This window comes from Acanthopagrus latus, chromosome 15 (assembly GCF_904848185.1).
Source record: "Acanthopagrus latus isolate v.2019 chromosome 15, fAcaLat1.1, whole genome shotgun sequence".
Classification (NCBI taxonomy): Eukaryota; Metazoa; Chordata; class Actinopteri; order Spariformes; family Sparidae; genus Acanthopagrus; species Acanthopagrus latus.
Genome location: NC_051053.1, coordinates 18,495,843 through 18,518,682, shown reverse-complemented (window position 1 = coordinate 18,518,682; position 22,840 = coordinate 18,495,843). Strand labels below are relative to the sequence as shown.

General features: G+C 41.6%; 1 protein-coding gene across 3 annotated transcripts in view; it reads right to left on the bottom strand.

Moving 5' to 3' along the window:
* Positions 1–22,840, bottom strand: part of srbd1 (S1 RNA binding domain 1) — a 126,850-nt gene that overhangs the window by 65,192 nt on the left and 38,818 nt on the right. The window contains exons 17-21 of one of the 3 annotated variants that reach the window (XM_037124057.1): positions 20,299–20,405; positions 19,041–19,202; positions 18,730–18,879; positions 12,847–13,031; positions 3,181–8,233 (exon numbers count right to left, since the gene is read on the bottom strand). In XM_037124057.1, the coding sequence (XP_036979952.1) occupies positions 8,199–8,233; positions 12,847–13,031; positions 18,730–18,879; positions 19,041–19,202; positions 20,299–20,405 (639 nt within the window). In that variant the 3' untranslated portion in view covers positions 3,181–8,198. Of the gene's footprint in view, positions 1–3,180; positions 8,234–9,739; positions 11,139–12,846; positions 13,032–18,729; positions 18,880–19,040; positions 19,203–20,298; positions 20,406–22,840 lie in introns of those variants that run through there. The other 2 variants (XM_037124056.1, XM_037124058.1) reach the window with 2 other exon arrangements.

The window sequence follows — 22,840 nt, the reverse complement described above, 5'->3', positions numbered from 1 at the left end:
CTCTTCCTGGCTTTCTCCCCAGCCCTCACAGGCTATTTGGTTCTGCATAGATCTTCATTATGTTTAATTACCTTCTCAGGTTTCACTGGAATGAATCCACATGTGAGTGAGCTTGGGGGGCGTTCTTTTCCTTTCCTGATTCTCAAACCATTTTTTATCTGCCAAAGAGGTACAATAAATCAATTAAAGACAAAAAGCAGAATTGACATACTTTCCATGGCAAGATTTATATTGGATCTAAGCTGAGAAATCAGACTGTAGGTCTGCGTTGCCCACACAGGATTCATGTTGATACTGGCTGACCATAGAAAACAGAACACGGCTGGTAATGTTGAAAACAGTGTTTCAGTGGACAAAAAAAAAAAAAAAGTCAGGAGAAACAGAAACTCTCACAGAAAAGCAAAAATAACTTCAACATGAATGAGCGAGGATAAAAACCCATGTAGCTGTACTGTATCCAACAAAAGCTATTGCCTATATTCAATCATTAGGCAAATATACCTCGGAGACCTATCATTGTTTATCAGTTTAACTTGACACCTGACTAGAGCCTGACTAATACGTTGGCTTCTCTCTTTCAAGAACCACTTGGTTAGGGTTAGTAGAAGATCTTCTGGCTTAAAAGCTGTGGTTTGGTGTGCACGAACATGACTGGAGTTGCCCCGACTTCTCGTCAAGAATATCTTCTTCTTTTTTTACCACAAAGAAAGGCTGAAAAATTCCCCCGAAGGTCGTCTTGAGAAATATCCAGTGGTTTCACGCCTACAAATGTTGAAGCACAGTCCCAAACTCACTCACGTGCTCACTGGCTTGGCAGCCTTGTCACCTGTAACTTCACCAACATCTCCTCCAGCTTGTATCATGGGCAGGTCACAAACATGTAATGTAACGAAGTACTGCAGAAACGTCAATACGGTGTGTAGTCCGCCACAACTGCTGCTCCATCGGATCCTGAGTGTGTCTCATCTACATGCAGGCCGGTAACATTGTCCCTGACTGGTCGATCGCAGTGGAACTGCCCAGAGAAAAGATTCAGCCTTCTGATATGAATGACTGCAAGTAATGTGAAGTTGTTTGCCACTGCCTACTGAGAGGATGAAGTGTTTTTTTTGTTGTTGTTTTTTTTTTTTTCCTCAAAGTTATGACTTGACTAACAATGAAGTTTTGGTGTATAGTAAAACACAATACATTACTCACCCTGTGTAGAAATGTATCATATTCTAGGACACGCCTGGTTGGGAAACACGGTGGGAGGCAGTAGAATTGCTCAAGAAGATGGCAGGCTAGTGATTTTATTTACAAAGAGCAATCTGAGCCGGGCGTCTGAAAATAGTCTCATCTCATTCCTCCTCCTGAACTACATAGTATACATTTCAATATTTACTTGAAAAGACCAAAAAAGAAAATCCATCTGCATAGCTCCCCTCTCTGGGTTCATTCAACAACATGATTTTTTTCCTTGGAGGGAAAATAAATTGTTCAATATTTCTCCACCATTACACGGGAACCAAAGGGGGGAATAATAAACACAAGCAACTGGAAATAGCCTCAGGGGCAAACAGCTAAACAAAAGTCTGCGTGGAGTCGTAGGAGGGTGACTCACGCACTCTCTGGAAATACTAACTGAATTGTACCTTTTGAACAGCCTGTCACCAGGACAGCACCACGTACAAGTGTAATACAGTACTTTTTTTTCATGCAAGTCAAGTTTCATAACCCTACCATTTTTTTTTCCTTTTAAAGGTGCAATTTGATGAAAGCGAATATGAAGTCAGCTCATATTGATTGAAGGCACCTGAACTGAACTGAATCGAAACTGATCGTGGCAGACTTTGTGATGTCGGCAAACATCAATCATTGTCCAAATAATTGCTGTAATAGATGGTATTGTGACAAAACTGGTGACCACAAGGCTGACATCCCTATGACAGAATAGATGAATAAGGAGCACTACAGGTTACTAATAATGTTCTGTGTTGTATTTAATTTTTTTTCACTTGCATTTTCCTTTTTTCTAGCAATTACAAATGACCAATACCCCTTGATTTTTTACTTGCTGAGAAGGATGTTTACCTGGAAACCCTACTGTACCACCAACAAGAACATGATCATTCACCACCCAGCAACCTGCAAAGACTGCCAGTAATGTTCAATGGAGCACCACCGCATCCACCTCTCCTCACGGCGGTGGTAACGGCTTTATCCCATGAACCTCTTGGTGGTCCGTTCAGTCTGCAAACAGCTGTTTCCATCTATTAACTTGTTCAGGAAGCAATCAAAGTCATGATGCAATAATCTGAATTTAAGAGAAAACCTTCAGACCTTTTGCATCAGAATGTTAAATTATGGTACACTGTGAAACAGTCAGTTCTAATGGTCAATATACTATCATATTAAGCATGCTGGAAGATTGCTACTGTTCTTTTGGTTCAGGCTGAGCATTACATTATGCCTGTATGTTGAATCAAAGGCAGTTATTCTCAAGAGAGCCAACATTTTAACTGCTAAAGCACATCTGTGAAAAATGTGCTCCCTCTGCACCACTATCTTCGAGTGTGCTGCCCACTGTTTTGAATTCTGCTTTGCTACAGAGACCTGTGGGGGTTTACAAAATGTGCTATGAAATCTAGCTGCTGTGGGCACAGCAAATATCTCTCCCCAGATAACAATACGTATCTGCACTGTTGGTGCACTTACAGCCTCAGAGCGTTTCGTGTCGTGCTACAACATGGAGGGGATGAATTTGCAGGTGACAACCTGTAAATTAGATGAAAACGGCTCATTTCATGGAACCTGGGCCAGTGAAAAAAATCAATGATAGGTTTGGAAAATAATCATACAAGAAAAGCTGTCCCATTGTTACTCGAGGCTGCAGCAGTTTGACTCAACACCCCCTTCCAAAGACATACAATTATTAGTTTAAAAAGGATGATTTTTGTAAGATTACCTGAAGCTTTTACAAACAGCAAGGCGATGGTGCTGTATCTGAGACAAAACAGGGTTTCAGGCATCTTTTGAGGAACACCAGTGACTCCGTGCGTCTGGTAGCATCTTGTGCAGGAAGAGTGAACGAACATTATGGTCTTAATCACCAATGGGTTGATTAGGCTTACATGTCACAAGATTAAAGGGGCAGTTCACCCCAATATCAAAAGTATAGGTTGTTTTAGCGTGACTTGCCAAGTTTTGGAGATATCGGCTGTAGTGATGTCCCGCTCTCTCTTCTTTGGTGCTTCACCGCCAAAAAAATACATTTAAAAATCTCAACAGCAATGTGTCTTTCCAGAAATTAATTACTCAAGAAAGTGCACAGACCTCTTTGTTAGGAGTGTTGTGAATGGTTTTTTTTTGTACTGAAATACAGCAGCCAACCATATCCTCACGTCAAGGATGTGTGCATAAACTCATGAGCGAAAGATTAGCTGACAAAACTAACTATGCTAGCTACATTTGTAAACTTACACACACACAAGCGTCTCATCAGTACAGTGTTTGCAGCTTGGCACTTTTGTGAATGAAAACACATTTTTTACTGTTAAACTAATACAGTTCTGACAATAATACATGCTCACACCTTCTATTATAATCTTCTTTGTTTGCTACAGAATTGATTTCCGAAACTTTTTTTTTTTTTTTTTACTGTGGCTGGATCAGATGGGGAAAGTATACTGACAGGACCACCTTTTGAAAGGTAAGTTGCAGTTGGTTTTCTATAAACATTAAACCGCTGACTTTACAAAACATTAAAATAAAGAGATTCGTGAAGGTGTTAAAATGTCCTCATTATACCATTAATTATTCTTCACTCTTCCTAAGGTGTAAAGCTACAGGGAATTTGCAAAATCACCTTCACTGGGTTTATAATCTGCGCTCCCTAAAAGGTGCACCACACCCTTAAGATTTTAACTGCAGGTTAAATCCAATGTTCAGGAAGCACTTCTTTGGTAGCCTAAATCCATGTGTAATCTGTGTCAAGGAAATTGCTCCCATGTGTGTTAATGCTACTGACAGAACTATTAGGCCTCAGTATTAATGGCTTGCTGAAACACACAGCTAAACAAACAACAGCTAGCTTACCCCGTCTTTGCCCTGAGGGTCTGCACGGGCTGGAGATGTTACTCTGCCCCTTATACAGTAGCAGCTGTGCTAACAGGCACAGCTTGACTCGTCTGAAGTGCTAATGGTTGTGACATTACAGGGACAGCATTATCAAAAAAATACCCGGGCAGAGTTGTCTTTTTTCCACAGATGTAAAAAAAAAATTATAATTGAGCATTGCATAGAAGTGAGTAAATTCCCATGATGACTTTGTAATGTCTCCAGTTTTCAGGGGAAAGAAGTCAATCATCAAATCAGTGATATCATTTTCACTGGTGGAGTAAGCCTACAAGATTTTGAAGAGCATCTTGATGCATTATGGCCAATGTGTACTGTATATTTATTCTAATTCATCTATCTACTAAAAGTACTGCTGAGATGGAAATTTAAAAAATGTCTCAAAAACACAAATAAAATTAAGAAAATTCAGAGACTAGTTTTTAGGAATGACTATTTGAATTACTGTAGTCTAAAACTACGACCTTAAAATGGTTTTACAATATTCATTATACATTTTTCTTTTATCATTCAAATTGAAATTTATCTTTAAAGGGTAACTCCACTAGTTTTACACGTTAAAAGCTTGTTTACAGGTCTAAGGGAGTACTATTACATGATCATAATTAATTCAGTAAGATCAGATATATTGTCTGTTTTATTCCACCCATTCTTCTTCCTTTTCAAAACTCTGTGCCTCCATCACCCACAATGCACTTTAGCCACTGAGTGACAACTCTATAGGCAATTTATCAGATTACGTTCAAGCTTTGTCTGGGACCAAACTACCGTTTTCACATGTGCAGTAGCACTCCCCAAGACCTGTAACCTGTCAATACACCGTAATGTGTAAAACTGATGGAGCTACCCTTTAAGTAGATAAAATGAAGGCTACGTGACTAACCAGAACTTGACTTATTTGCAGCCATTTAATTTGTACAAATCATTAAACAAAGTTTCAGATGATGGATCTATACAAAAGACTAACTGTTGAGTTTGTGAGCTGTCCACCATCAAGAGGAGCTAATGAGACATCAGCGTTAAAGGTTTGCACCCATTTTGATTGATATAAAGTTTAATACATTTGAACATTTTCTGGGGAGTAAGCTCTGCCACCAGCTGTCGAGTTATGTAATTAGAGATGTTAAGTTTGTTTTGAGAAAACTTGCTGAACGCCTCAGAGGAGACTACAATTAATGTGGCGTACAATATCTCATTATCCAGGGGGCCAGACCATCATTTATACTCATGGCCTCTTGGCTGTCCGTACTGAAAATACAACAGTGAGCTACAGTACATGGCTGTAATTAATATAATCTTTTTTTTTCCAACCAGACGCATAAAAAAAAAGGGAAAAACTCCTAATCCAAAGGAAACGTACAAAAACAGAAGAAGTTTTCTGAAATATTCCATAACTGTTCCTAAATGTAAGTGAATTCCCCCTAAGCTCCCACTTCCTTCCTCCCCCTGACACAATGTTTCTATGGTCTCAGACTGGTTTCCCTGTGGGATGAACATGAGATATGTCGACAAGATATGCTCACACACTCTCTGTGTATGTGTGTCAGTGTGGAGGATGGAGGGGGTATGCCAGCACACTCTGTCTGTGTGTGTTGGTGTGGTATGCTCTGACACTATAAGTCTGTGTGTGTGAGAGAGATCTCACCAGTGTTCTCTGCTGGATGTGTATAAAGGCTTTGCCTATAGTAAATCCCCAGAGGTGGCAGCCTAACCCAAACACTCAGCTGTCAATCACTGTAAGCCACCAACCACGGTCACGACCCGGGAACAGGAAGAGGCCTTGTTGTCCTTGAACGGATCTAACTGTGTTACTCTGGAGGGAGTCATGTATATAGAGATGTATCTGTGTGTTTAACTTACTATTCAGTGTAGTGTATGTTTGTGTGTAGCGGGAGTTCAGCATAAGTGGTGGACCTTTCTTCACTCAACAAAGGAATATTAGCTTAAAGCGATTCATGGCTGAGTTGCTCTGAATGTTAGAGATAAATGTTTTTTTCATTTTTTTCCTTTTCTTCAGTGTGTTACAGGTTCTTGTGCCTGTAAAAGGGCTTGAAAGTTAAAAAGCAACAGGAGCTCTTCTTTCTCACAGGAGACACCATTTTTGTGTGCCTGAAAGCCCCGACTTTAAAACAGTGACTGGGTGACATCACACTACACATGTCAAACATTTGCATGATTTAAGCCTAGCAGCTTGTTCGGCACACAGAAATTAATGAACAATAATCTGTTGTTCTTAGCAGTGCTGGCTCAGGTGTGTGTGAGCTGACCAATCAGAGAAGACTGGGTGTTTGGGAGGGGGAGAGGCCTTGAAGAGATGGGAGCTAAAACAAAGTGTCTCAGACAGAGGGGGACTGGACTGCATCCTTCATGTTAAAAGCATTTCGACACAAGTCTAAAGGTACGATGGTAGAGAAAGCTAGTTAATTGTTGTGTCTCGTCCCTAGGCTGTTAAATAACGATGCTTCAGGCGAGCCTCCAGCCCAATGTGTCAGTATCTGAGTTGGTAAAGAGACACAACAATACATTTTCTCTAGAATCACAGATGCCCAGAAAGACAACAAAAGTAATGAGAAAATAATAAAACACAGGCAGAGGGCTTTTCAGATAGACACTGCTACACACGTCTAGTAGGTTAAGTGATATGCGATGATAGAAGGGGACTATTTTTGTCCTTTCGTTAAATAGCAATATACGCAAGCTAATTTTGAAATATGTGGGGAGAAAAAATTACTTTGGTCATGGTCTTCATACATCTTGAAGCACTGCTCTAATTTAAAACAAGCAGACATCAGGGTTGCATTAGTGTGGAAAATCACTGATGCTGGCTGATACCACTGATTGTCCCTCTCTCTCCCTCTTCACTGTGCTGACACTGGAATACCTGGCACCCTGAAAGCTACACTAATCTTATTTTCTCATCCTGCTGCAGTCTAACTTTCTCTCCTGATTTATCTAATCTCTTTTCCTTTCCTGTGTCTGTCCATAGCATGTAAAAAGCTCTGTAGGTACATGGGTTAATAAAAATATTATTTCCAATATGATGGCTGCTGAACACCTGGCACCTATGAAAATATTGACCCAGGCAGAAATCACTGCAGAGCTCACTTTTCTCTTGACGTTACCCCATCCTCGGCTTCCCTTTTCTCTCCTTTTCCACTCCACATCCAAGAAGACTTAATACTGATTAAAACAAACACGCGGTCTTAAGACATTACCCACTTTGGGGAGATAAGTGGCAAAGCTGCTGGAGACTGGGAATTGTTAAGTGACGTAGTTGGAGCTTAGCAAATGGTGAGCAGAGAGGGAAATGCCCAAGAAATGACCTGGAGGAAAGAAAGGCAAGAGGGAGAAAAAATACATACATCTACTATTAATGCACTACTAATCAGATGCTAGCTCATTCACTGCCATTTATCATCCCCCCCCCCCCGAGTTAATTTGCTCTGTTGGTGAGGTGAAATGCAAAACGCCACATCACCTTTGCTCAAGAATAGACGAATTGCCATAATGTGTGAGAGCTTATGCTGTGGGATATGTAAAAGTGATGGCTTTCATATATTTTAACAGCTTTGCAAAGTTAAAAGGCTTTATTTCATTACACAGTCCCATACTTTCCCTGCAAAAAGGCTAATGCAATCAGTAATAAAGACAAATTTCCTTTTCTGTGTCGGTGTTTGTGTGTCGGTGGCTCTAACTGAGCGTCGGCCTTTTTGAGCGTCTGGTGTGTGATGAAGTATGTGAAAGGTTGACGGAGAGAGTGTGAGAAAAGGAACAGAGAGACAAAAACACATGTACTGTGTGTGTTTGTCTCCGAGCCAGTGAATGAAATATACGGCCTGAAGTGTGTGTGTGTGAGTGAGTGTGTGTGTGTCCTGGCACGTGTGAGGTGGTGTGTGGGCGTCGAGAGGGAAAGCTCATAAAACCCATGATCACACTGATGAGGTCACGGGGAGTGAAACCGGAGAAAGCCTTTCATTTCCTGTCCCATTCCATCCCTCTCTCGCTCTCCTACCTCCATTCATCCATCCCTCCTCTCCTTACTCCTGTTTTTAACCGGTGATGCCAAGAAGTCAAAGTCCGTCTCACCCTCTGCCTATCTGGACTTTTTCACCTGACACTGGAAAAGAAGAATATGAGACAGAGTTTTTTGTTTTCAAATTCTTGGATTTCACAATAAAATGCCGCTCTTTTATACCACTAATGTGCTTGTATGTAGTGTTAGAGCGTGTGTTATAACAGAAGGGCACTTCTGAAATGCTTAAACTTGTGCTGTCTTTCTTTAAAGGTCTGGTGTGAAGGATTTAGTCAGCAATGTGTCTGCAGATAGCAACCAACCGAATACCCTTCGACATGTACGCGCACAAACGCGTTCTTGGGCAGCACGTGGACAAACAACACTCAGAACTGCATTAAATCTGGAAATTTTCTTTAAGCATTTTAACCAAAAATGATCTTTTTTTTTTCAGCAATTCCACCACATGCAAAATTTGGAAGCAGAAATAAAGTCTATAAAAGAAGAAACAATCAGACGATATAAATCTATTTTTAGGGTGATCTGCACTGCAAAACACTAGAAATATGTTACATACACAGACGCGATTTTCTGAACTGTTTAAGTCTATAGTTACTGTTCTGCAAAGCCATAATTCTTGGGAGCAACAGGGAGAAAAGTTTGCTAAACAGTTGGTTTCGGTGAATGTGAGATGCCAATTTGAGTCCATCGCCAGTTGTTGTGAATCAACATGTGAGCACAATCTTCAGTCATGTTGTCAGTCTAAATGTGTGTAGACCACAGAGAACAGCTTTTTCTCACAAAACTTCCATCTGTAGCTGAAGGGAGGCCGTATTGATGTCAGTGGTCACACCGCTAACCTGGAGTTATTTTCTGTTGGAAGGGGAGAAACCTGCACTAACCATTGCAATCACACTGTGGCAATCATGGAACAACACAATGGGAGGAAGAAGAGAGAGCGCTCACAGCAACAGGCGTCTGAGAAATAAAGACTGTGGCCAGAGGTGTAACACTCCTCTTCTCTAGTTTTAGACAGCAGGTACTCCAATCAGGTTTGATCTATGTGAAATGTGTTATAGGTTACACTCATTCAAGATATCTGAAAGATCATTTGTGTGGCATTAGGATCTAAAGTTTTTTTTTTTTCTCTGTAGAAGCCTCTGTTATAGAACAACAATTAAATAAAGCTTGAATAAATTGGCATCATATTCGCTTTGCACAAACTCATAAAACACTTTTTAACATAAAACAGCCAAATCTCAGTATAGTATTTGCCTGTTTGTAAAAAGGCACTGTTGCCATCAGGGGTTGTTTGCAGTGCTTTAGACTTCTGATCATGTTCTCTTTTTATGGACAGGTGGTCTGAGAAACTGGAGATCAACAGAGAAAGCTATTCTCTACTCAATGCTCGCTTAGCTGGATGCATTTACTAGCTGTGAGAACCATTCTCTCTGCTACTGTGCGGAAAAAGTTACGATGATTTTATGTCCGCCTGTGTCTCTATACCTGGATCCTGAACGAAAGATGATGAAACAGAGCTCGGTATGACCACTTGGGCCATTTTTCTTTGTTAGCTTTTAAGACCCTGGTACTTATGAAACAACAAACAGCTAAAATGTCTCATGAGTAAGAGTCATTTAATTGCTTACCATCAATTTTCTTCACATTTCACCAAAACCTCCAGGCACACCTGAGCTCACTCCACCACACAACAGCTGTGAACCAGTGCAGCAGAGGATAACCGGGAACTACACAACTACTCCCGCAGCCGCTCTTTCTCCTATCACAGGCTCATTACCGGTCAGTGTTTGACAAACACTCCAAGGGGCAGCGGTATAGCTGGCTGCAAGATTGCCTGTCCCATCAGTGTGCTCACGTTTAATAGCGGGGGAAAAAAATTTAAGGCGGAAAAAAACAGGAATGATGCTGAGGGAAGCTGTGTCGTGTATGTGTGTTCCCCAAGACAAAAACACTGGAAACATTAAAACAAGAGACTGTGCCGAGCTCCGGTGTATGAGATCAAAACAAACAAAAGACAACACAATGAACAAGGGAGTATACATCAAAAAAAAAAAAAAAAAAAGAGGCTCACTGATCAGAAAATGGAATTCCTTCTGGAAAAATGAGCAAAACAAAAGATATTGAAATACAGTATGCGTTTTCTCAGACCATCGCCAAGCAAACTGCCACTTCTGATTAAACTTGATCGAAAATCTCTGTGTTTGTGTGTCTCGAACATATTCTATTTGTCCCCCCAAGGAGAGATGGTGAAGCAGCAGCACTAACAGTGATTAGGTATTCTGCACTCAGTGTAAGGTTTAGCACAGGGGACCTCCGGCATTCTCAGAACCATATTTTATGATGCTTTTTTTTATTTATTCCAGTTTCATAAAAACAAACAAATTAGATAATGTGGATGGGGAGTCTGGGATTAATTTTGAAGCAGCTGATTAGTGTGTGTTTGTGTGTGTGTGTGTGTGTGCGTGCGTGCCTGTGTGTGTGTGTCCTAGGATAATTGTGTCTGGGACCATGCCTAAAAAGCCTTCAGGCTTTACTGCAGTCTGGGAGATAGATGCGTTCCCCTCTCTCCTCCTCCTCTTAGCCCCTCCACCATCCTCCCCCCCTCCCTCCAGCCCACTCATTTTGCCTTCTCACATTTTCCTGTTGTCTGAAAGAAAAACTTGTTTTTTAACTTGGAATATGGGAATTAATAGTCTCTATTGTAGGACCCTGATCAAGTCCAGGCCAATCCGTCCCCTCTGAGCATCCACATTCAGGACCCGGACCTCCACTCGTTCCCCTGGTCCCAGAGCCAGGCTGCGGCGGCGCTGGCTGACGGGCAGTTTGTCCAGAGTTATGTTGCTCTTGTGGATGAGGCCCGCGCGGCCAACACCGATATCTACAAAAGCTCCAAACAGAGCTGTGTTGTCCACCCGTCCCGTGAGCACCGCACCCACCCGCAGGTCACTCATCGACACAATGCCCCGCTTAAAGTCCGCCTGCCCGAAATCTGAGGAAAAAGAGAGTATCAAAAAGATGAATTGGCTAGAGGGATGTGAGGGAGAAAGATCTTTGGCAAAATCAGGTGCGGCTGGCAGCTCGTGCAGATGTTTTAGAGATGAGATGGGAAAGGGGATGCAGGAAAGCAAGGGGGCGGGGCAGATATGACCAAACATATTCGATTTCGAGCAGCAACCCAATACTTGTGCCTGCATACTTCCACATTGCTCAGCATCCTATTCAAGCCCTCTTTCCACTTGGCCTGTTCATGAGAGATCTTTTTCCTTTCTCTAGCATAACACAAACAAGGAAGGCGCGTGCCCCAGGAAATAGTCCGGTCCAATTATCCTCCCCGCAGCACTGATTTCATGCGGTAGCCCCGGCCCATCTGTTTACTCAGCTGAGCACTGGCTAGGAGGCCAAGCGTAGTGTGCTGCAACCGAATAGGGCCAACCTGAGGATGAACCTTGGAGCTGCGTTCAATGATTTTAAAGAAGAGCTAGCCAGCACTAACTGAATATCCAGGATTGACTTTTTTTTCTTCACCACATGAAACTACGAAAAAAGGGGTGCCTGGTAATAAGGCACGGAAATCATTTTGTATTCAACTGACCAGAAATCATACATAAATACTGTAAAAATGCTTTCCCAACATGACACAATACATTGTTTTAGCCATAAGATATTGTCATATTGTGTCATAAGTGTGGTCTTTTCCTGGGTGTAAAGGTTGCATTACGGTAATGTGATTTGATTTTCTGAACTAACCAGTCTGTTCACCTTAATCTAATACTTGTTTTCACCCACTTCAAAATCTCATTAGCACAGTTTAAAAATATAGTTGCAAAACAGACATTAAGGTATTTGGTCAAAAACAGGTAATAATTAAACATACTCTATATCTGTTCATGCTAAATCATTTTAAGCTACATGCTCTTTCATGCTATAGGCCTTTTAAAGTACATGGATGAGAAGAAGAAATGAAAAAGGGAGACAGATGTGACATAAATTCTTTTTGAGGACACACATTTGAGTTACAGCAGGGCTGCTAAGAATCCAAAACTTTGTGACCATGTATGAATTTATGGGTGTGTTTATGTGTGACTGAACTCAAGAGCATGAGACTAAGGAGAAAAACAGAGGTCTTTGTGTGTTTGTGTATAGAAATATTCTGTCCAACAACACAGTCTGCTGGACCCATCACACCCTGTCAGAAACAGTGCTTGTGTTGTTGGGCTACAGGGAGGAAGCCGCAGCACTGTCAGATCCTATCAAGTTACACTGCCAAGACATGCCTATTATAATAAAGGCACAAGAAGAGACGGTGTGTGTTTTAACTAGCGAAGCAGTCAAAGAACTGGACAAATACAAGTTCAACTCTCTATCAGTCAGTAGGGACTTATAAAAGACATTATAAAGGAAAGATGAGAGACTACGAGAAGTTACTGCGACTGCTAGGTTGCAGATGCGTGCTGTTTATGAAATTTTACATGACTGAAAACACTGATAGTTTTGTGCTCAGTGAAAAAATTTCCGCCCAAGAATAAATAAGTAGTAATAACAGATGTATGACCTGGGGCAAATACTGAGAAAATAAGAGTCGAAATGTGGTTTTGTTCAATTTGGAGTCCTGTAAAGTGAAAGGATGGGTGTGTAATGAACACATAAGCATGCAAACAATGTCTAACTCTTGCGACTGTGAGTGACAGGATTCTTACTTTGTCGTATGTCAAACCCAGGGGGCTGCGTGAGGCCGTCTATGATGAGTTTGAGGGTCTCTGGTGTGGTGTCCACTGTCCTGGCCAGTTCCTCGATACTGCTGCTCCTAACCTTGCTCTCCACACATTGTTGCAAGGCTGCACTCCCGATCTGGTCTGCACTCCCATCCACAATGGACAGAAATCTGGACAGAAGCAACATTTGTAAAGAAAGATTTAAAATACAGCACAGAAGATTAGAGTTAAACTGTTAAATTTAAGAAATGCAAAGGTGTGCAACTGGCCATCATGAAGATCAGTGAAAGATGTATACAGAGCATATAATTCTTATTTATTCATTTATTTTCTTATTATTTAATCACACTTTCCCTTTAATCTTGACTCTGTAGCTGATCTAGCAAGGGTATTTCCCCAGTGTTGGATCAACAAACTTTGTCTCCACACAGGTTTATGAAGTGGCTGCAAGAGAAAAAGTGGTCTTAGGAAAAAGTCTCACATCCATCACGGACTGAAGGACAGGCCTTGGTTTATGGAGATGGGGTAGGAATCAACTCAGAGAAAAAGGAAAGAGGAAAGGATGGAAGGAGGGGTGGAAAGTTCTGGCAGCCTTGGAGGAATGTTCAGCAAAAAGAGAAATACAAGCTGAAAGTAGGAAGAAGAGAGGGAAAAGCTAGGCCAGTGCAGGTAAAGTGAGAGGTAGCTGGGGGGGAGAGAAGGGAGGGCAGCGGAGGTGTGGGAGCAATTACACGCAGAGTCCCGGGCAGCCGAGGCGGAGCGTTCTGTTCTAAAAGCACACACAAGTACAAATATGAACATTTATTTCACCCCCTGTTAAATCAGGTAAACCCACAGTGGGCAGTAAACGCCCTGACACCTGGTCTCATGAAACTGCCTCCAGTTTGCTAAGGTTGGACTGTTTGTCCATCCGTCAACAGCCTGGAAAAAAATTCCCCTTCTATCACTTTATTCTATCCAACCTCCAGAATGTCTAGACAGCCGGTCAGGTCGCACCATTTAAAACTCACTGAGATTTTAATCCAAACTAATTAGCAAGTCTACATTCTAAAAACAGACTTAGTAACAGACTGGCATGGGACCCTGAGTGGCAAATAGGAGTTATGGAAAAATGAGTGACGTGTGAGTATTGTGAGCACTGTATATATTATTTACAGTCGGCACTTTCCACAGCTGGCGATGGATGTGAATGCATTTGCCTCTACGCATGTGTTCATGTGTGGACCAGCTGGGTAGCGTCCATGATGGATGTCGCTCACTTGTAGCCTGACGCCAAACAGACTCCGCAGCTGTCCCCCACCGCCGTGATGGACAGAACAGGTGGACGCACACATACAAGCACATACACACACAAAAGTTGATTCATACACAATGTTGTTCAGAAATGCTCGTTTGGCAGTAGCAGGGACAGTGCGGATGTAACGCGACACGGCTTGTGTACAAACTATGTATGAGACAGCTGTGAGCGGAGGGGGCCCCCACCAGCAAAGTCACCGTCTAGCGTCCAAACGAGGGGAGACAAGCGGAATCAATCCCTCAACACCAGCGAGCCAGATCGGTGCAAATAGACGCCAAACATGTGCCAGAAATGGCTTCGAGGTGAGGAAACAGCGCCTGTGGACCGAAATGGATGTTGGTCTAGCACCATGAGTCTCCCTGGGCATCTTAACTTTCAAACCATATATCTCTTTACAGGAAAAGTAATACCTGTGTCTTGGTGGCCCAGTGGATTGAATCCAGTCTGGGACCTCTGATCATCCCTCTTCCTCTTTCTTACAATATTTAGTGTCTTTCTCCACTGTGTCAGAATTTGCAAAAATGCCAAAAAAGAATCTAAAACCATCTTGAGGCGAAAATGTTGTGTGTTTATCTTCAACACTCACTGGAGTACAAAATACACAACAGCTGAACATAATTATCCCTACTAGAGTATGACAAGCAAAAAGTACATCATAAGTCTTATTCCTCATTTTTAAAATTGCCAACAGATTGCTAACACATCTTACAGGAAAATCAGAAAAAAAGTTGTTTATGCCAATTAGACTTGCAGTGCCACTGGGGCTTCAATCAACCCCAAATACTGCAGCGTTTCTGTTCATATATGCTGAGGCAGAACTGCAGGCTTTTCTCAGTAGATAGAAAAATAAACAAAGCTCCAGCGCTCACAGAGAACAATTCTTCTGATTTATTGTGTTTCAGCTCAAAGCTATCATCATATTGAGTTGAAACAGGTTCATTCTGGTTCACAAATAATGAGAATACTTGTTATCTAATTTCGATTATTGCTACTACCGTGCAAGACAAATTGTTTCGTTTGGGAGAAGCGCAAGCAGCTATTTTTTCTGTTGAATTTTCTGAGTGGATGCTCACTGATAGCACAACTCAAACCACTCAAACATCAAGACTTAGAGTCATCATTTATAACATTTCTGCATAAAATGTCTAAAAATGACTAAACCTTTGTGTATTTTTTGAGCTGTACTTACATTATCCAAAATGTTTCCAAAAATGTATAAACCCAGAGATCTCTATAATCTAACCCAGGGCGATGGTGTGTTTCATTTGGTTGCCTAGACGAGGACAGATTAAACTTCATCTTTTGCTTTCATTTATTTAAATTGAGATTCCTCTTGCAGCAGAATTAACATACTGTGACTTTGAGAGCACATGATCCACTTCCACATTGAAATCAGGAGCATCCCTTTGACCGATGAGTGACATGAGACAGAGACATGCTCAAGATGGAATGATAGAGGAAGAAAAGGAGAGGAGAGTGAAAACCGTGTTGAATTAGGAGCAGCCTGCATTCTGGCTCTGAATCCTACAGTGGTTTTGGTGGGTGGTGAGTTCTACTTTCAGGTGTGTGTGTGTGTGTGTGTGTGTGTGTGTGTGTGTGTGTGTGTGTGTGTGTGTGTGTGTGTGTGTGTGTGTGTGTGTGTGTTACCCATCTCATTTTTCCAAGGGTGTATGTTAGTATTTAAGGGGTACCAGGAGTCCAGAGGCCTCCACCACTGCTGGGCTCATACTTATATAATTACTACCAACACTGTGTGTGTGTGTGTGTGTGTGTGTGTGTGTGTGTGTGTGTGTGTGTGTGTGTGTGTGTGTGTGAGAATGTGGGGTTGGGTGGGCTAGGATATAGATTTTATCCAGGCCCACAGCAAGAACCCACTCTGTCTTGTGTTATAGAAATATTGGGCCCCGACTGTTGCATATCAGAGAAATATTCGTCATGAAGTGAACCCCCTCTGTCTAATATCTGAGCGATGGCATATATTTCATGAGATGGAACCAAACTACCTAACATAACAATGAGCTTCATTGAATAATTGGAATAGAGCAGATCCACAACAGCCAAATATCAGCATTTTTAACAAGATATTTTTTGCATTTAAGCAAAGACATGTCACTACTGCTGAGAGAAAGATGGACAAATCGAGTTTATACATTTGTGTGTGTGTGTGCGTGTGTGTGTGTGTGTGTGTGTGTGTGTGTGTGTGTGTGCGCGTGTGTATTGTATTATGGTTACAAAAAGAGGGTAATGTGTGGGCTGTGAGCAGTAATGGAGGATATAGTTTCACTAATGTGATGAACATGATATTCCTTACACACCATAAAGACACACATACACACAACCACACACAAAGAGCATTCCTCCACAACCCTCCCTCCATACCTCCCATCTTCATCGGCTGTAGGTGGGGTTGTGAGACGAGCAGCGAGCTGTCACGGTGATGCCCCAACATCTAGTGCTGTACATAGCCTGATATTTTCCATAAAAGCGGTACACATTTTGTGTACCGCTTTTATGGAAAATAGAATCTCGAAATGAGATCCACTTTGATCATGTGAAGCTGACTAAAGAAGAATCCTGTTGGTATGGCACAAAGTAAGTCATGCATTGTTAAGTGTCATTTCTTATTTTAAAATCTAATTCCATGAATGACCACAAACTTACAAACAAGTACAAGATTGACTAAAGTCGAAGATAACAACTGTAATGTGAGGAGACAGCCAAATCAGGTTCAACTACATACTAACCAAGAAGGATCTCTGGACTGTCTTTGGTAGAGGGTTAATGTACTCTCTGATCTTCAGTGCAGTGGAATAGGAATTATTTTCCACTGCATCAGAACTGCACCAGGCTGTCTAAACCCACTGAGTGCAGGTGCTGACATGCATGAGTTTTCCTGTGACTTAACGCCACCGTCCCATTATCGTTAACATTTTAAGAGGGATGTGACATACTGCAAAACCACAAGACACGCTTTGGAAATGTTCTGAAAATGTCGGTCTCATATTCTGCAGGCGTTTGTGAAATGGAGGCCATCACAAAACATAACGCAAGCAAGCGAGAAATTAACTCCAACTGTATTGAGAAAATTGCCAGACATGGATTATAAAGTAGTCATAACAAAGGTTAGAACATTTGCCGACACAGGGTTAAGAATGCTGAACAGCAGGAGAATAGAGAAACAGAGTGTGATAAGTAGAGTGGGGAGAAATAAAATATCACATGGCTATTCACATACACTGGGTATGAACATGCTGTTTTTCACAGAATTTAGATTGTATACTCATAAAAAACACTATGAACGTGACGGGAAAACATGACTACTCTTCACAGAATCTTTGTGGATAATGTGTCATCAAAACATTGTAACCACACGTTTTTTGCCTCTCTATTCATCATTCTATCATCTGTGTCTGTTTGTGTCTTCCAAGACATAATGTCAAACAATAGAACATCCATTCCGTCGATGTTATCGTTTTCAAAAATCTCTTGTTTCAGCCCGTCTAGATGAAAACACTGTAAACAGCGTTTCTGAATATATTCCCCTTGGAAAGCGTTTTCCAAAAGCTCCGTTTTCAGTAATCTCAAATGCCATTTACGTGTCAGATGGGCCAAAACACATAGAAAAGCATTGTTTAAAGAGATACCTGTGTGTGTATGGACACTGGCTGACATTTACAACAAGAGTGTTTGAGCACCTCACTGAGTTGCAATGAGCACTGCTGAGAATGAAAGACAGAGAGTGAAAGTGAGATGGACGGATAGTATGGATGGATGGATGGATGGATGGATGGATGGGTGGATGGATGGATGGATGGATGGATGGACGGAGTGGTTATTTGTCTATTCAAACCACTAAACTGTGACACTTCTTTAATGAACAACCGCACAACACAGTCTACGCTGAACACACAAACACATAACCCCAGGAATACACACGACCTTTTCCCTGAAGTAGCGAAGATAAGCAAAAAACAGACTTTCATAAATGCAGACATCAATCTATCTTCACACATGTGCACATAGAAACACACCCACCCAAGCGTGCACACACACACATGCACTGAGGCCATTAAAGACACATCAACATGAAGGGAGTGATGCTTAGAGCCACTAGTGTCAGAACTTATGTAGACTAAACACAGCTGAGTGACTACAGCTGTAGGAGAGAGCGCCTCCCTTCACTCTTTCTCCATTTCTCCCTCGCTCTCACTCACACACTAATGGACAGGACACACAAGTCTGAAGTTCAATGTGCTTTTGATATCAGCATCAGCAGCGCTAACAATCATTTCTCACATGAGGAAACATACACGAGGAAACACACACACACACACACACACACACACACACACACACACACACACACACACACACACACAAAGGCAACACCTCCTCTCTTGTATCCCATGTCTGTGTAAATCAAATCAGAGCCCTCCACCACAATAACCAGCCCCATATGAGATGGTGTCAAAATCAACTCCATCTTAGCCTGAACATGCTTTGGTCAGTGGGGTAGGCTGCTGTACAAAAGTGTTGGTGCGTGTGTGCTTGTATATTTGTGTGTACTGTACCTCTGTGCCACATGGTAGGACTCCGGGTGTATGCAGGTCTGGTCGAGGGGGTTGAATGAGGTCGGTATGTTGACACCAGTCTTTCCTTTGGCCTTCTTCGCTGCTGGTTTCTCCGGCACTGCTGGTCCTGGGTGAGGTGAGGATCTGGCACTGTTTTGACAAGAAACAAAAGGTATTTTTAAATATATATATTGATTTCAATTTCTGTAAAATGACCCTTTAACAACAATTAAGTACGAAATCAACATGAAACAGAATTTGTATGTTCGTGTCTACGTATCTGCGCGTACAGTTTGCAAATGAGTGCGTACCTGGTTTGCGGGTTGATTCTGATAAAGCCGGCACACTGCTGGAAGGTCTTTGGCCCCATGCCTTTGACCAGTTTGAGTTGCTCCCTGTTGATGAAGGGACCATTCTGCTCTCTCCACTCCGCGATATTCTTCGCCCTGCCTGCGTTCAGGCCTGCTACATGCCTGGGATGTAAAACAAGAAATCAAAGGGGAAATGTCAAACAGCACATTGCCTATTTATTAAAATGACTTTGGTCTGTGTGTTTATTCTACGGTCTCTGTTCGAAAGTGGATGCTGATATGAGGAACAGTGCAGTGAAAAATAAAACTCGGAGGAAACCACCGTTTAGTTTCAAAATATGATATTTACAGTGTAACTACACACAACTCTGTAGCCCTTGCTTTATATGCTGCCCACAACCAGATTTTTAAAATATACAAACAACATTGCAGATTGCAATGACCAACAGTCACAAGAGACACACATGAGCCAATATCTAGCGAGTGTATTTGTCCAGTCTTGGCAGAGCAATGAAAAGAGGTGATTTGAAACTCAATTAGGGTCTGCCCTGTTAATGTCCACAGTGACTCACTCACACTAAAACACACAGCAGTGTCAACACTCAACATAATACCTCAGTCATCAACACGTCTCTGTGTGTTTAATGTGTGTATGTGTGTGTAACACAACTTCTGGTGGGAATGGAAAAAGCTCACTTGTAGAGCAGACAGGTAAACAGATGACCTGATGCCTGCCCCGCAGCTAATGCCAGCTCGTTTTGTACTGTTTGGATCCACTGCAAGTTTGTGTGATTCAAATTGTGCATTTTCTGTACTCCTGAATCATGTGTATGTACTGCACACAGTAAGTAAGCAAATGTCTGTACAGAATGCTATCAAAATGCTTTTGACTTTATGCATACATATACATTTCTATGTGTGTGTGTATGTGTGTCTACCTTGCCTAATCCCCTCAGTTGACTACAGTCGGCCCAGCAAGCGAAGCCAGGGTGTGAAGCATTAGTTTCAACAGAAAGCTGGCACTATGTGTGTCGAAGTGTGTGTGTGTGTGTGTGTGTGCACGCGCACGCACATCTAGTTTGTGGCCATGCATGAGTGTGAATGAAGCTCTGCCATGTTGTGACTGCAAAGGGAAAGTATGTCAGAGGTCTAAGCCCTGCTTCATCTCTGTTCCACATTTTGTGAGTGAGTGTGTGTGGGTGGGAGAGAGTGCTTGCGCGCACACATGCACTTGCTTGTGTTTTTATGTGTCGTCTACCTCATCAGTGTCTCGGAGCAGATGTTGATGTCTACTCCCACGAAGCTCACACATTCTTGCACTACGCCGTCCAGTGCTGCCTTAAGAGCTCCGGCTGACACATCGTGCTAGAAAGACACATTTAGCAAACACGCAATAAACAAATTGTCAGGCTGAAAACTGGATTAGCAAAGAAAATAACAATAATGTACTGCTTTGGGCAGGAATTGTAGCCGTTTAGCACTTTTATAGTCATTTAAAGATGGAATAGCTCAGTAAGAAAAAAGGAAACTGAAACTTTCAGGTATCCAAATTCACTTTATTTAAAAGCTAATACTGCCGCCTTTGGCAGTCGCTATGCAGTGATTCTTTTGTCATATTTCCATCCAAAAACAATCCAAATGCCTTGCGTTTTATTGCAGACTGCTTAATGGACTTAACCTAATCATGATCCATTTACCTAATCCCAATGCTGTATATTTATACACTTTCATAATCCACTTTTCCAATGTACTGATATTTGGTCCTGTGTAGGCACAATCTGCCCAGAGGGGATTATTAAAATGTCACCCTTAAAAGAGATAAACAGCAGCAGAAAGTGTCAGCAAAGAATACTGGCAAACTGAGAAAGAGGTTTGATTGACAGGTAAGCCGCAGAGAAAGAGAGAGAGAGTATGTTTAGTTTGGCTCGTCAGCAATGTCTCCCTCACCCTAACACAGTGTTCTCGTTAGTGTAGCTCACTGTCGATAAAGATCCTCCAAATGAACTCTTCACACTTCTCAAACACCAGCCAATCAACCATTAATCAGGACATATTTTCCAAAAGGACTGGAATCTCATTCCTAATAAGGAGTAGGGAGGACAGCCAATGATGCAAAGGTCAGAGAAAGGAAAGAAAAGGAAAGGAAAGGAAAGGAAAGGAAAGGAAAGGAAAGGAAAGGATGATTGTCGATAAAAAAAAAGCAACAAGTCCAAAATGTAATAAAAACAAAAACACAAAATAACATTAAATATTTTTTTTATTTGAGGTCAAGCAGTCGTCCCAAGGCACACAGAAAATCTGGGCTGCAGGACAGGGCCAAAAAGTTGGACTGATGCCTCAGCAACTGCTTGAGGATTAGTCGACAGTCTAAACTAGACTACTGTTATGTTGTGTGTGTGTGTGTGTGTGTGTGTGTGTGTGTGTGTGTGTGTGTGTGTGTGTGTGTGTGTGTGTGTGTGGTGAGTGTGAACGTGACTAGGACTAGCATGAGTTGTCCTGTAACATGATCAAGCTCTGAACAAAAACTGGCTTGTAAACAGATAACAACAACGCCATCTAGCACACGCAGCCTTCTCTGTCAGCAGTTACAGGACAGAGAGGAGAAGAGTGAGTCATACAGAGGTCTTGATGGGTTAAAGGACACACAGGACTTTCCAGTTTGTTTGTTTGTTTGTTTGTTTGTTTTTTTGCTTTCTTGTGACTATCTGACAGACACTTTGTATTCTGTAAAATCAATGACTCAGCAGAGAAGAAGCCAAAGCCAAGAAGGAGAAAATAGATTATTTGGGCATATACATTTTGCATAATCCAAAACTATTCAAAGGGTTTTAATAATGATTTTTCATGTCTTATTTTCTAGTAAGACACCATTCTATCAACAGAGGGCAATATACATGGCCAAAGTAAGTTATCTCAAAAGGAAGCTCCTGGAAGACAAGTTATCCGCTTGCAGTGTGGTTAAAGATTTCACTCTGGTATTCTTGCAAAGTGCCAAAACAAACAACCTACATATTAATTCAAAAGCTTACAGAAACATATCATATCATAATTATAGGATTATCACACAGAAATCACTGACATTCAAAAATATTTTCTTTATAGTCATATTACTGTGATGTATTAAGAGGAATCTAATCTCTGAAATAAAGCATATCATGTGCTAAATGTGGTAGCAAATTCTTGTTAGGCATGTGATTGACTGTCAAAATTGACATTATGAAATGCCCTAAACAGTTAAACGTCGTCTACAACAAGCTTGATAATAAACACTGTTTGATTGAGTAGAGATGGGAAGACAGATAAATAGCACTAAAGACAGCACAGCACACCTGGTGACATCTCATGAGATCTACAGTCTGATTTGGTGTGAACACTGAGGCATTACAGCCAGAGGCGTTTTGAAGTCAATAAAAATAACTTTCCGAACAATAAGACGTTCCCATGAAACCAGAACCGAAGGTTTTATAACTTCCGGGTGAGTGGATGTAGAAGGAGGAGGGAGACAGAGATAGTGCGGAAGAGAAAGAGGAAATCACCTGTCAAGTCACACCAGAGAATGTTTTCACACGAGAAAGTTGGAGGTGTTCATGTGTGAGTTTCAACATGCAGTAAAACTCCAATGAATGTGTTCTCACATTCTTATTGAAACCTTATAGAGGTGGGAGCAGCACGAGAGGATCTGAGGTATTGTAACACAGAGGAGCACGTGCACCTCAGTGCACAACTACGCTCACTTAGGGATGGGAAAAACTGAACTGAAACTGTAACTCATTATTAATAGCATTAATTTATTCCAGTTT